This window comes from Bos grunniens, chromosome 3 (genome assembly GCF_055505025.1).
Source record: "Bos grunniens cultivar Pamir isolate PY7600 chromosome 3, Bosgru_T2T1.0, whole genome shotgun sequence".
Classification (NCBI taxonomy): Eukaryota; Metazoa; Chordata; class Mammalia; order Artiodactyla; family Bovidae; genus Bos; species Bos grunniens.
Window position 1 is genome coordinate 4539649 of NC_141167.1, and position 12448 is coordinate 4552096.

At 47.1% G+C, this 12448-nt stretch overlaps 1 protein-coding gene across 8 annotated transcripts in view; it reads left to right on the forward strand.

Moving 5' to 3' along the window:
- Positions 1-12448, forward strand: part of COL6A3 (collagen type VI alpha 3 chain) — a 91168-nt gene that overhangs the window by 23979 nt on the left and 54741 nt on the right. For 3 of the 8 annotated variants that reach the window (XM_086376516.1, XM_086376535.1, XM_086376525.1), the window contains exons 4-6: positions 5492-6076; positions 8127-8726; positions 10042-10614. In XM_086376516.1, coding sequence (XP_086232642.1) covers positions 5492-6076; positions 8127-8726; positions 10042-10614 — 1758 coding nt within the window. Of the gene's footprint in view, positions 1-804; positions 1408-5491; positions 6077-8126; positions 8727-10041; positions 10615-12448 lie in introns of all 8 variants that reach the window. The other 5 variants (XM_086376499.1, XM_086376562.1, XM_086376543.1 and 2 more) reach the window with 3 other exon arrangements.

The window sequence follows — 12448 nt, forward strand, 5'->3', positions numbered from 1 at the left end:
GCATTTTGTGATTGAATATAGAGGCAAAGGCAAAAATCAATGAAGAAAACATTCATCCCAACCCCAGGTCTGCATTTGAGTTTTACACAATGAAAACATTATTTGAGAAAAAAATTAACCCAAACGTATCGAATATTTTTGAATAAAAACTGGGGATGTAGTTCTTTTCATATTTCCAAAGTGGAAGGTTCATAGCCATTTTGGTTTCTAAAGAAAAGCAAAGCATAAACAATGGTTGCTCGAGGAATCAAGTATTTAACATACTGGGACAATGAGTCACCGAAGCCTAAATCTGAGATTCTGTTTTGTGCTGTGGATTTATTTGGACAAAGAAAATTCTTGCGATCATTTGAGGATTATAACAGAAATGTCCTGAAATTCAAAATCATCTTTCGACCTTTGTTACTGTAGTCCTTTATTTTCTCCTGTAGGTCAGGTAAGACACAGTTCTGTGCATCTATGGTTCCCTCCAAATTCAGTAGAAAATTTCAGAATATACCCAAGACTTCTCCCAGAAAAGTAAACATGATCTTTTGAAATTTAACTACAAAGATGGTGCAGAGGAAACTTTGCTATTAAATAAATGCCCCTACTGAACACCATCATTTCTGTTAAGAAGCTGCCTCTTATCCATTCAGAATGCAGAACTAAAAGAGAATTTCACGTTCCTTAATCAACATGTGTTTGTTTGTCCATATTTCGTGTTTCTTATTGGTTTCTCAAGAAACATGTCAGAACACCGAACGATGCATGTGATCACTTGTTCTAATGCTTTCACATTTTTTGCATTTCTCTCTTTTAAAGCACAAGACTCTGCTGACATTATTTTCCTTATTGATGGATCAAACAACACCGGAAGTGTCAATTTCGCAGTCATTCTCGACTTCCTTGTAAATCTCCTTGAGAGACTGTCAATTGGAACTCAGCAGATCCGAGTGGGGGTGGTGCAGTATAGCGATGAGCCCAGAACCATGTTCTCCTTGAACAGCTACTCCACCAAGGCTCAGGTTCTGGATGCAGTGAAGGCCCTGGGGTTCATTGGTGGAGAGCTGGCCAATGTTGGCCTTGCCCTGGATTTTGTGGTGGAGAATCACTTCACCCGGGCGGGGGGCAGCCGAGCAGAGGAAGGGGTTCCCCAGGTGCTGGTCCTCATAAGTGCTGGGCCTTCTAGTGATGAGATCCGAGATGGGGTCGTAGCACTGAAGCAGGCTAGCGTTTTCTCGTTTGGCCTCGGAGCCCAGGCCGCCTCCAAGGCAGAGCTTCAGCACATAGCTACCAATGACAACCTGGTGTTTACTGTCCCGGAATTCCGTAGCCTTGGGGACGTCCAGGAACAATTACTGCCGTACATTGTTGGCGTGGCCCAAAGGCACATTGTCTTGCAACCGCCAACCATTGTCACCCAAGGTACGTATGCTTTTCTCACCATCTGTGTGGTAGTGGGTGTTCTGTGTGTGGTTCTGTAGGAGTCAGGCTGGTGCCTTGCTGAATGATTCGCCTCAGGAGAACCTGTAAGTACCTATGGTCCAGTCCTTCCTAGATGAGCTAGCTCTTGGATGTGGTGTCTGGGATGGTTGTCGTGTTCCAGAAAACCCCCAAAGATCTGTGAGTGCATGGAAAGCTCTTGGTGGAACACAAGTTGTCAAGAAAGTGTGCTTTCATGGCTAATTCAACAAACCTGTTACTTTGAGGTTATTCAACACCATCATTCATTCATTCATTCATTTCAGTCGCTCAGTTGTGTCCAACTCTTTGCGACCCCGTGGCGACATCGTTATACCATCTACTTATCAAGAGCTTCCCAGGTGGCTCAGTGGTAAAGAATCCATCTGTCCAGTGCAGGAGACAGGGGAAAGACAGGTTCAATCCCTGGGTGGGAAAGATCCCTGGGAGGAGGAAATGACAACCCTCTCCAGTAGTCTTGTTTATTTAAATGAAACAAGAATTCCATGGAGAATTCCATGGACAGAGGAGCCTGGCGGGCTACAGTTCATGAGGTTGCAAAGTGTCAAATACGACTGCACGACTGAGCACACACACGCAGGAGTGATCTACTCTATTGCACTCGTCTGAAAAATGGATCTCAGTGGATCATTGCGATTATGAGAAAGTTACTGCAGGATAACAGGGTTGAGCGCTGAAAGTCAGACTGTTAGACTGTGCTGGCTTCTGAGAACTGTCTCCCCAGAGTCACTTTAGTGACGGGTAGCAGCAGTGGCACTTCTGGAAGTAAGAAATAACAAAGCTCTCACTTGGGGGTCTTTATGGAACTTTTTTCCCCCTCCTCTTGTTGAACTGAAGAGGAATTCTGTTGATGGAGAGATTCTACACTGAGATGGCGGGCCTTTGGCAAAAATGTCCGATTGGAGTCATGTAACAAAATACATTTCACAAATGTGGGAGGGGGGAGGTATATTTCAAAATTTAAGTAAGAACCCAGTGGCTCTTGATGCAGTGGCAGGTAAAAGTCTGACGGACTCAGGTGCACCAGCTCCCTCCACTGGTAACCTCACCTGTCTCAGAGACTGTATTGCCAGTGGTATTAGGCATATTGTTGGGTGGGGTAAATTAAGATTTGGTGCAAAATTACATCCTGAAAATTCTCTTGATATTTCCAGACACCTGTCTGACTGAAATACAGTATGTTAAGGGTTTTCCCTCAGCTGGCATGCTTTTGGAAACAAATGAACAACTTCCATAGGTTTTGTAAATGCTCAGGAAGTGCCACTGCAGCAGACTGGACCTTTGGTACTGGGTCTTACGTTACCCAGCTGCGTGATCCTGGGCAGGCCACACAGCCTCTCTGGGTTCCAGTTTTTTGAACTGATGACAAAGGATGAAAGTTTGCCCAAAGTTGCCCAAGAGTAGCCTTGAGTCACCCTAGATGGTTGCAGAGGAAGACAGCAGCAAGGAAGGGCTGCGGGGACTGGACATTCAAGGTGACTTTGCTTAGGAGCAAGAGAGAGATGACCACTTCCAGAAGAAGTTTCAGGTTCGTTCTTATCCATGGCAATCCAGGCCCTCATCTCAGCTTTCCTTAGCTAACTCTCACTCCACACTTACAAAAACATCTTTAGTCTCTGCAATTCATTTGTAAACATTCTACAAATATTCTTGGCGATCAGGTATGTGCCAGACACCGTGCCAAGCGTTGGAGACCCCAGTGCTGGTGGACCAGACTGATGTGGCCGCTGGTTCATTACAGTGAAATGGGGAGACAGATCACAAAAGATGAAAAAACTACTCCCAGAGTATGCCAGAGGAGGACATTAAAGGGCGCTGTCTTGGAAAGAAGGAGGGAGAGAGCTGTAGGAGAGTGCCCAAGGAAGACTGATCAGAGAAACTGCAGGACAGAGCAGAAAAGAAGCAGAGGGAATAAGGTGCTAGGGGAGGTGGTCGGTCCTGCAGCGAGAGGGAGCCTGGCCCCACCCAGAACTGTGGAGAGGAGGTGGGCTGGAGTTCCCTGATGCCTGGGCGCCTAGAGAAACCTTTGGTTTAGGGGGTGAGCATCACCAGCTTGGCTGAGTCTTCCAGGGGCTTCTGTTTTCTCAGTGAAGCTCAGGGTACAGGAGCATCTGCTTTATTGGAGGTTGGGGTCCCTGAGTCACTGAAAAGAGTTGCCCAAGAGTAGACTTGAGTCACCCTAGGTGGTTGCAGAGGAAGACAGCAGCAAGGAAGGGCTGCAGGGACTGGACATTTGAGGCGACGTTGCTTAGGAGCAAGAGAGAGATGACCACTTCCAGTCCTGGCTTGTGAGGGCAGAAGGGGACTCGACGTCCTGCTGGATGTCAGTCAACAGGGAGCTGAGGGCTACAGCCGACTGGCTACAGGACCTTCAGGGTCACCTCGACAAGGGGGTTGTGCACAAGCCCCAGCAGAACCTTGTGAAAGAGGGGAGACAGAGCTGCTGGGGCCCTGACTCTCACAGCAGAAAGAGGAAGTCCCTTCCTGGAGCAGGGGGGAGGGGAGGAGATGGGATATAGTCAGCCCGGTGACTGGCAGATGAAGGCATCTGCCTTTCTCTGCATCTGTTCACATGTTCATACATCTCAGTGAGGACAAGAAGCTCTGCATTTATGGTTTCAGCACCTGCACCTACAGTATAGACGGGGCGTGTGTGACAGTGCATGTGTTCAGGTGTGCTTAATGTCTGCGTGTGTCTAGAGGCACACACGTGATTACCTGCACAGCTGAAATGTGGCTTTTATGTACCTGTGGAGAGAGGGAGAGGAAGGAGGCAGGGGATGTGGCTTCACGTGTCTGCAGCCTCCACGGAGAGTTGGAGGACTCGGGATACACTGCTGACACCACAACTTAATGCCAAAGCGGTGGTCCTCATGTGCCTATCCCTGGGTGCTTTGTGTATATGGTACTTTACATGTTTCTTTTAAAGAAGAGACTCTAGACCAATAATGGCAATGCAGTCAAACGTTAAGTAAACTAGGATGTTACACACCATCCACCTGACTGCATGGAGCAAGGAGGCCTCCTCACGTTCAGATAATCATCCAGGAAGCTGCAGACACACCTGCCTCTGCGGGCACCCTTTACCATCTTACAAGTCTCAGAAGCCTGCTCCGGTTTCTGGATCAGGTGCTGAGGTCTGATACGAGCCTTGGTTCCCGAGATTCAGGCAAGTTGCCTGAGAGCTGATACAACAGGTGGACACAAGTTCATAGTCACTTTGAGGCAGTGATCTTGTTGAAGCATTTTTGCTTTGTGATTTGTCTTTGAGTTATCCTAACCTTAACACGTAATGTGGGAACTTCACAACACAGGTCTCTTAAATAAAAATACTTCTGGGCCACTTGCTAGTTTTGACACTTATTTCCTTTTGACATTGATTATGATGCTGAATAATTAGTGTTTTTCTCCTTGACTGCAAACATCAAGGCACAGACCAGAGAAAAGAAGGGACTAGGGTGTTGGTGCTCTTCGAGTTTTGTACTTGATGATAGGTGTTTATGAAGTCAAGGTTGTGAAACACAAGGCCCTCTGAGCAGAAATGGATCACTTCTTTTTTTTTTTTTTAAATTTTATTTTATTTTTAAACTTTACATAATTGTATTAGTTTTGCCAAATATCAAAATGAATCCGCCACAGGATCACTTCTTTAATTACTTGAGCCATGGCTTCATTCTCGCCTCTAAAGCCCCAGCAATGGATTTCTGGCAGAAAAGAGCTTTCTGCCTTTTTTAGTGACAACATACTAAATACATGGTGAATAAAACTACACTGATTTTTGAACGATTGTTTTGTAAAGCATACTAAGAGAAGGTAGGGGGGTTGGGGAGCCCCACCTGCCAGCAGTTGGGAAGGACACGGCTGTTACTCATGTGTGAGTTAGGATAAATCCCTCAGGGGCTCCCATGGACTTGACATTGGCAAGAACAACTGGAGCTCCCCTTGGGTGGAATTAGCTATGTAGAGGGTCATATTGAACGTGATGGGCCAGGCCATTCCACTTACCTTGTCACGTTGCTACCTACAGTCATTGAAGTCAACAAGAGGGACATAGTTTTCCTGGTGGATGGCTCTTCCAAACTGGGACTGACCAACTTCAATGCAATCCGCGACTTCATTGCCAAGGTCATCCAGAGGCTGGAGATCAGACAGGATCTTATCCAGGTGGCAGTGGCTCAGTATGCAGACACAGTGAGGCCAGAGTTTTATTTCAATACCTACCCCAGCAAGAGGGAGGTCATAAACGCCGTGCGGAAAATGAAGGCCTTGGATGGCTCAGCCTTGTACACGGGCTCCGCTCTGGATTTTGTTCGGAACAACCTGTTCACGGAGGCGGCCGGCTACCGGGCTGCCGAGGGGGTCCCTAAGCTTCTGGTGCTGGTTACAGGCGGTAAGTCCCTAGATGCGGTCAGCCAGCCCGCCCAGGAGCTGAAGAGGAGCGGCATCCTGGCCTTCGCCGTCGGGAACAAGGTGGCTGACCAGGCTGAACTGGAAGAGATCGCTTTCGATTCCTCCCTGGTGTTCACTGCCACCGAGTTCCGACCCGCCCCTTTGCAGGGCGTGCTGCCCGGCTTGCTCGGGCCTCTCAGGACCCTCACTGGAACCACTGAAGGTACGAGGCTGGGGAACCAGACACGCGATCCGGGGAGACACACACGTGATAGGGCGGTCTGCAGGGTGGGGGTGGGGAGTCAGACACGTGATAGGGTGGAGACAGGCACGCGATAGGGCGGAGATACACATGTGATAGGGTGGTCTGTAAGGGGTGGGGGTGGGGAGTCAGGCACGTGATAGGGTTGTCTCCAGGCAGAGCCTTTGGGGAATAAGCAAATTTATTTCGTGTTAGACTAAGATCAGACTCTTAAATGATGGAAACTGAAGTCACCAACTAGATCTACTTTGAGTTTCATCATACCCTGACTTGACAAAGACAGGACTTAAAATGCCCTGTGCTACAACTGTGTGTCATAAACTGTCATAAAGTAAGAACGTGTCACTTAAACTGTAGGACCAGGGGCCATCTGTCTTTGGCCAAAGCTTTTGGCCGAGGCGCTCACTTCTCAGTCCTGACCCCTCATGAGGTCCCAGTGTTCTGTCTGCACTGGTGACTCTGGTCCAGCCCCCCGTCTCCCAACCACCAAGCTGTAGCCTGGCTCCTCCCTTCCCAAGCAGATGGTCCACTTGTAAATGGTCTGAAGCTGACCAGTTGTAGAGCATTCGCCCTTTCCTCTCTTGAAGGAATTCCTTCAATGGGGAACACAGTAAGGGGATGAGTATGCAGATAAAAAGCAAGTGGTTCTCCAAACCCCTCCTTTATTACGGTTATCAGTGAACAGTTATTTTTAAAGACACAATAGTGAAATATGAGCTTACAAATTGAATGAGTGCAATTCACCGTCCTTAATGAAGATGGATATCATGGAAACAAGCTTTCCCGGCTCACAACCTTTACCACTGGAAGAATGTTCGATGCATGACCCACGGTGCATGAACGCATGCTCACTCATTAAGCACTCTGGTCTTCCAAAAGCCTCCCTCCCTCTCTCTCTCTCTCATTTCCTTAAAACTTCTAATCTACACTTTCATAGCTGAAGTTCAATTTGATGCAACAAATAGGCTAAAAGTAGTTGTTAGGTCCCAATTTTAGAGAAACATCAGGGAAGAGATGGGAAATAATTTTTTTTTTCCAGTGGCTTGTGTTGGGGAAAACACTCTGATTTGAGAAATACTTTTGATTCTTCAGGCTTCCCTGATAGCTCAGTTGGTAAAGAATCCGCCTGCAATGTGGAAGACCTAGGTTTCATCCCTGGGTTGGGAAGATCCCCCAGAGAAGGGAAAGGCTACCCACTCCAGTGTCAGGAGAATTCCCTGGACTGTATAATCCATGGGGTCGCAAAGAGTCGGACATGACTGAGCGACTTTCACTTTTATTCTTCATGAAGGCCGCCTCGGCCAAGCATAGCAAAGAGTTTCTTTGCATTTTAATGTGTTTCAGTCATCCCGTGATCTCACTCAGGAGGAATCTTCATGGGCACTTGCTGGATTATTGCCTGGCAAGGCCACGACTCCCCGTAGAGGAGTCTCAGTAGAGAATGAAAAATGTACCTTCCTAGGAATGTTTCAAGATGAGAGCAACCTAATTTTATTGCCTTTTTTTTTTTTTAGCCTTAGGGAACTCGTGTTCTCAGGTTAACGTGGGCTAACACTTCTAATCTGTCTGTAAGTGAAAATCTCTGTGTAGATGTGTAGGGGGAATCCTTGGGGGACCCAGTCTCGCCCAGGTAAACCTGTCTCTGTCTGTGGCTGTAAACTGACCGATGCTGAAAGACACAGCACCCTTGTAGCTTTCATTTCCGCAGAAGGAACGCTCCGTTTCAAGGACTCTGATCACTGTGGTTGGTTGCAAACGTTCTAGCTTGGGCACTGTATCACTCTGTGACCCACTTGGGTTTCGTAACCTCGGCTATCAGTACCCCTCACGATCACCAGCCCCCACTGGAGGAAAATATGCAGCCTTCTGCCATATTTTATGAGATGGACGTGCTTGGCCTCACTGGTGTTCTCTGTATTCTACGTGTTGGCATGTGTGCCCATGTGGGCACACATGAGGAAGCCCTCTGCGGTTGTGTGTGTCTCACTGTGTTTTCTGTGCTCCACTGCAGTTCGCGTAAACAAAAGGGATATCATCTTTCTTTTGGATGGATCGTCCAACGTCGGAGAGACCAATTTCCCTTATGTGCGGGACTTTGTCATGAACCTAGTTAACAGCCTTGATGTTGGAAGCGACCACATTCGGGTCGGTCTAGTGCAATTTAGTGACACTCCGGTGACGGAGTTCTCCCTAAACACCTACCCGACCAAGTCAGAGTTGCTAGCTCACCTGAGGCAGATGCAGCTCCAGGGGGGGTCGGTCCTGAACACGGGCGCGGCCCTGAGCTATGTGCATGCCAACCACTTCACCGAAGCTGGCGGCAGCAGGATCCAGGACCACGTGCCGCAGCTGCTACTCCTGCTCACGGCCGGGCAGTCTGAGGACTCGTATTTGCAAGCCGCCAACGCCCTGGCGCGCGCGGGCATCCTGACCTTTTGTGTGGGCACTAGCCAGGCCGATAGGGCGGAGCTTGAGGAGATTGCTTTTAACCCGGGCCTGGTGTATCTCATGGATGATTTCAGCTCCTTGCCAGCTTTGCCTCAACAGCTGATTCAGCCCCTAACCACTTATGTTAGCGGAGGTGTGGAGGAGGTGCCTCTTGCCCAGCCAGGTAAAGCTCTGCGATTGCTCGGGGCTCCCTCTCCCCTACCCCCAGACACCTCTTTGGTGGGCAGGTGGCCCGGGCTGAACTCCAGAGGCTGGCGACGAGCTGTGCAGAGATGATGGGGTCCCTTTGGTTCATGGATTTTTGAAGGGAGGCTCAAGACACTGTACCAGCAAGCTTAGGTCCTCTGTCTAAAGGGTGTTTGTCCTTGAACGTCTAGAAAATCCAGTTTATGTTCTACCCAGGTTATCCCACCCTGGATTCAGAAGCTTTTACTTACTTATTTATTTTTTTTGCCCCAACGTCTCTGAAGATACTGGCGTGCAAATCCGGATGGAAATGGGAGAAAAACAGAGAGAGAAAGCTGGATCCCCTTTTATACATGAGTATACATTGGGAACATTTAAAAGTGGAATTGATTTTCTTGATAGGATGTTTTTATATTCCAAATCTGCTGTATCTAGAAAAATTTTTGTCATAAACCCAACAAAGGCTGTGTCTTTTTGTGATGGTAAAGTGGTTTCCAAAGGCAGCCTAGGTGATGATGATTATGGTGGCAAATTAGTAAGATGATGAGTTATGGACCCTTACTTACACCAGTTGCTGATATCACGCAGATGGGTAGCTAGATAGAGCCCACTGAAGCCTAATCAAAATAGTTCTAAGAGTGGTTTGAACAGAAAATAATATTCACGTGACACATTGTAGCCCCTGACTGGCTGCTGCTGGGTTTTCTGTAGTCTGACCACAGCAGACTGGAAGTCACTGACAGAGATCCTTATCCACAGAGTCGTGATAGACACTATCTTGGGTTCTAACCCATAACCTCAAATTTAATGGAAAGAGAATCCAAATAGAGCATTGATGACACCTGATTATGTGTCAGTTACACTTGGGTGGATAACCCATAGCAGCCTTTGTCACTAGAGACAGAATTGATTTTTAAGCACAAGGATGATAAGTACCATGTTTTCAGAAGTTGGTAACAATTTGAAAACACCATCTGTTCTCCCAGAATGATTGGCACTGATGCTAGAACAGACCCCCGAGGCCTTTCTCTGGCTTGCAGCGTTGAGGAAGCAGGGCACTAGATTGGGCAAACGGTCCAGTGGTCCCAGCCCTGTGCACAGATGCACTGCTTTGAGAGGGGGCATTTGAATGACAGCTGGTGTGGGTTTTCTCTTCCCTTGCTGGTACAGTGAGCATCAGGTGAATTGCCTGAATTCCCATGACTGAAAGCTGGCAGTGCTGGGCTGAAGTCGGTTTGGAGCCTATTGTGTTTTTGTCCCTCACTGTGCCCCACGACCCACTTTTGTTGCAGAGAGCAAGCGAGACATCCTGTTCCTTTTCGACGGCTCAGCCAACCTCATGGGCCAGTTCACTGCCGCCCGTGACTTTCTCTACAAGGTCATCGATGAGCTGGATGTGAAACCTGAGGGGACCCGGGTTGCAGTGGCTCAGTACAGTGATGACGTCAAGGTGGAGTCCCGTTTTGACCAGCACCAGAATAAGCCTGAGATCCTGAATCTCGTGAAGAGGATGAAGCTCAAGACGGGCAAAGCCCTCAACCTGGGCTACGCCTTGGATTACGCACAGAGGTACATCTTTGTGAAGTCCGCTGGAAGCCGGATTGAGGATGGAGTGCTTCAGTTCCTGGTGCTGCTGGTGGCGGGAAAGTCATCGGACCGGGTGGATACACCCGCACTCAACCTGAAGCAGAGCGGGGTGGTGCCCTTCATCCTCCAGGCGAAAAACGCGGACCCTGCTGAGTTGGAGCTGATCGTACCATCCCCAGCCTTTATTTTGGTTGCGGAGTCCCTTCCTAAGATTGGAGACCTGCAACCACAGATTGTGAACCTCTTAAAATCAGTGCAAAATGGGGCACCGGCACCAGGTAAGGCACAAGACATCTGGTTGCTTCTGCAGTCCAGCTCTCCCCAGCATGAGCTGACTCTAGGCTGCTGGCTCCAGGTCTGCAGGTAGAAGCCCTCCTTGGTTTCCAAGAAAGGTCAATAACTTTTGCAGTTGTTCTTTGTTCAGTCCCTAAGTCATGTCCAACTGTTTGTGACCCCATGGGACTGCAGCACGCCAGGCTTCTCTGTCCTTCACTATCCTGGTATTTGCTCAGATTCATGTCCATTGGGTCAGTGAAGCCATCCAACCATCTCATCCTCTTTCACCCCCTTCTCCTTCTGCCTTCAATCTTTCCCAGAACCAGGGTCCTTACCAATGAGTCATCTTTTCACATCAGGTGGCCAAAGTATTGGAGTTTCAGCATCAGTCCTTCCAATGGATATTCAGGGTTGATTTCCTTTAGCATTGACTTGTTTGATTTCCTTGCAATGAAATATGACTTTTTGTTCCCAAGTTGGCTCTCTAACTTCTCTCTAGGGAAAAACAGAAGAATCAGGGTGATCACTTTTAAGGACGTTAGACTGTTTCATCCTAATATGCATTATAAAGATTTAGACATATCAATGATGAAAAATATTTATTTTCCCAAAACCAATACTTTTATTATATGCATAATAAAAGGCATGTAACATGGTTCCATTAGAACTAAGAGTCTTCTTCTTCACATATTTCCCAAATATCTTAAGTGGAGATCACTGTTATAATTCATTCTCTAGTTTCATTAGAAATAGAAAGCATGAATTGAGGCAGGCGCATTCCCATTATAAATGCTATATTAAAGTTTCTGAGTACTAATCTTCGTTACCATGACTTCATGTTTAACCACTTTCCACTGGGTGATAAAAACGTAGTAACAAGCGTAATTAATTTCACATATAATCCCTTTGATTTGAAAATGCAGAACCTAGAGCCTCTCTTCAATGATGATTGGGCACATTTACTGTTGGTTTTGGGTTGTTAACTGGACATCTGGGTTACATTTCCCTCCCTTGACCTGCTGTGACTTGCAGCAACTCATTTGAAATCTCTCATCTATAAGGTGTGATGGTTATGCAGACTCTGCCAACCCATGTCTCTCCCCGCCCCTCAACATTTCTTCTTGAGTACAGCTTTGAATGTTAACGATACTGTTCAAACATACAAAAATTCTAAAATAAGTTTTGATATTTTTATTATTAATAATTTCCTATGCTGCTTTAAAAAATTATTGTGATTTTTGTTGTTGTTGTTAAGTTGCTCAGTCATGTCTGACTCTTTGTCACTCCATGAACTGCAGCAGGCCAGGCTCCCCTGTCCTTCACCATCTCCTGGAGCTTACTCAAACTCATGTTCATTGAGTCGGTGATGCCATCCAACCATCTCATCCTCTGTCGTCCCCTTCTCCTCCTGCCCTCAATCTTTCCCAGCATCAGGGTCTTTTCTAATGAGTTGGATCTTTGCATCAGGTGGCCAAAGTATTGAAGCTTCAGCTTCATCATCAGTCCTTTCAATGTTTATTGAGTTGATTTCCTTTAGAATTTAAAGCCACCAAATTTGACTTAAATGACAAATTCAATGGCTTGAAACAGAATGATTTTACTATCTTAAGTTTTAGAGGTCAGAAATCCAAAGCCCATTTTATTGGGCTAAAATCAAGATGTCAACCTTCCTTTTGGAGGTCCTGGCTGATAACCCTTTTTCTGGGGTCTAGAGGCCACCTGCATTCTGTGACCCACAGCCTCTTCCCCTCCATCTGCAGAGCCAGCAGGGTAGCATCCTGTCTTGTCTCTGACCTCTGCTTCCTTCCTTACATCTTCTCTCTCTGACTCTAATCC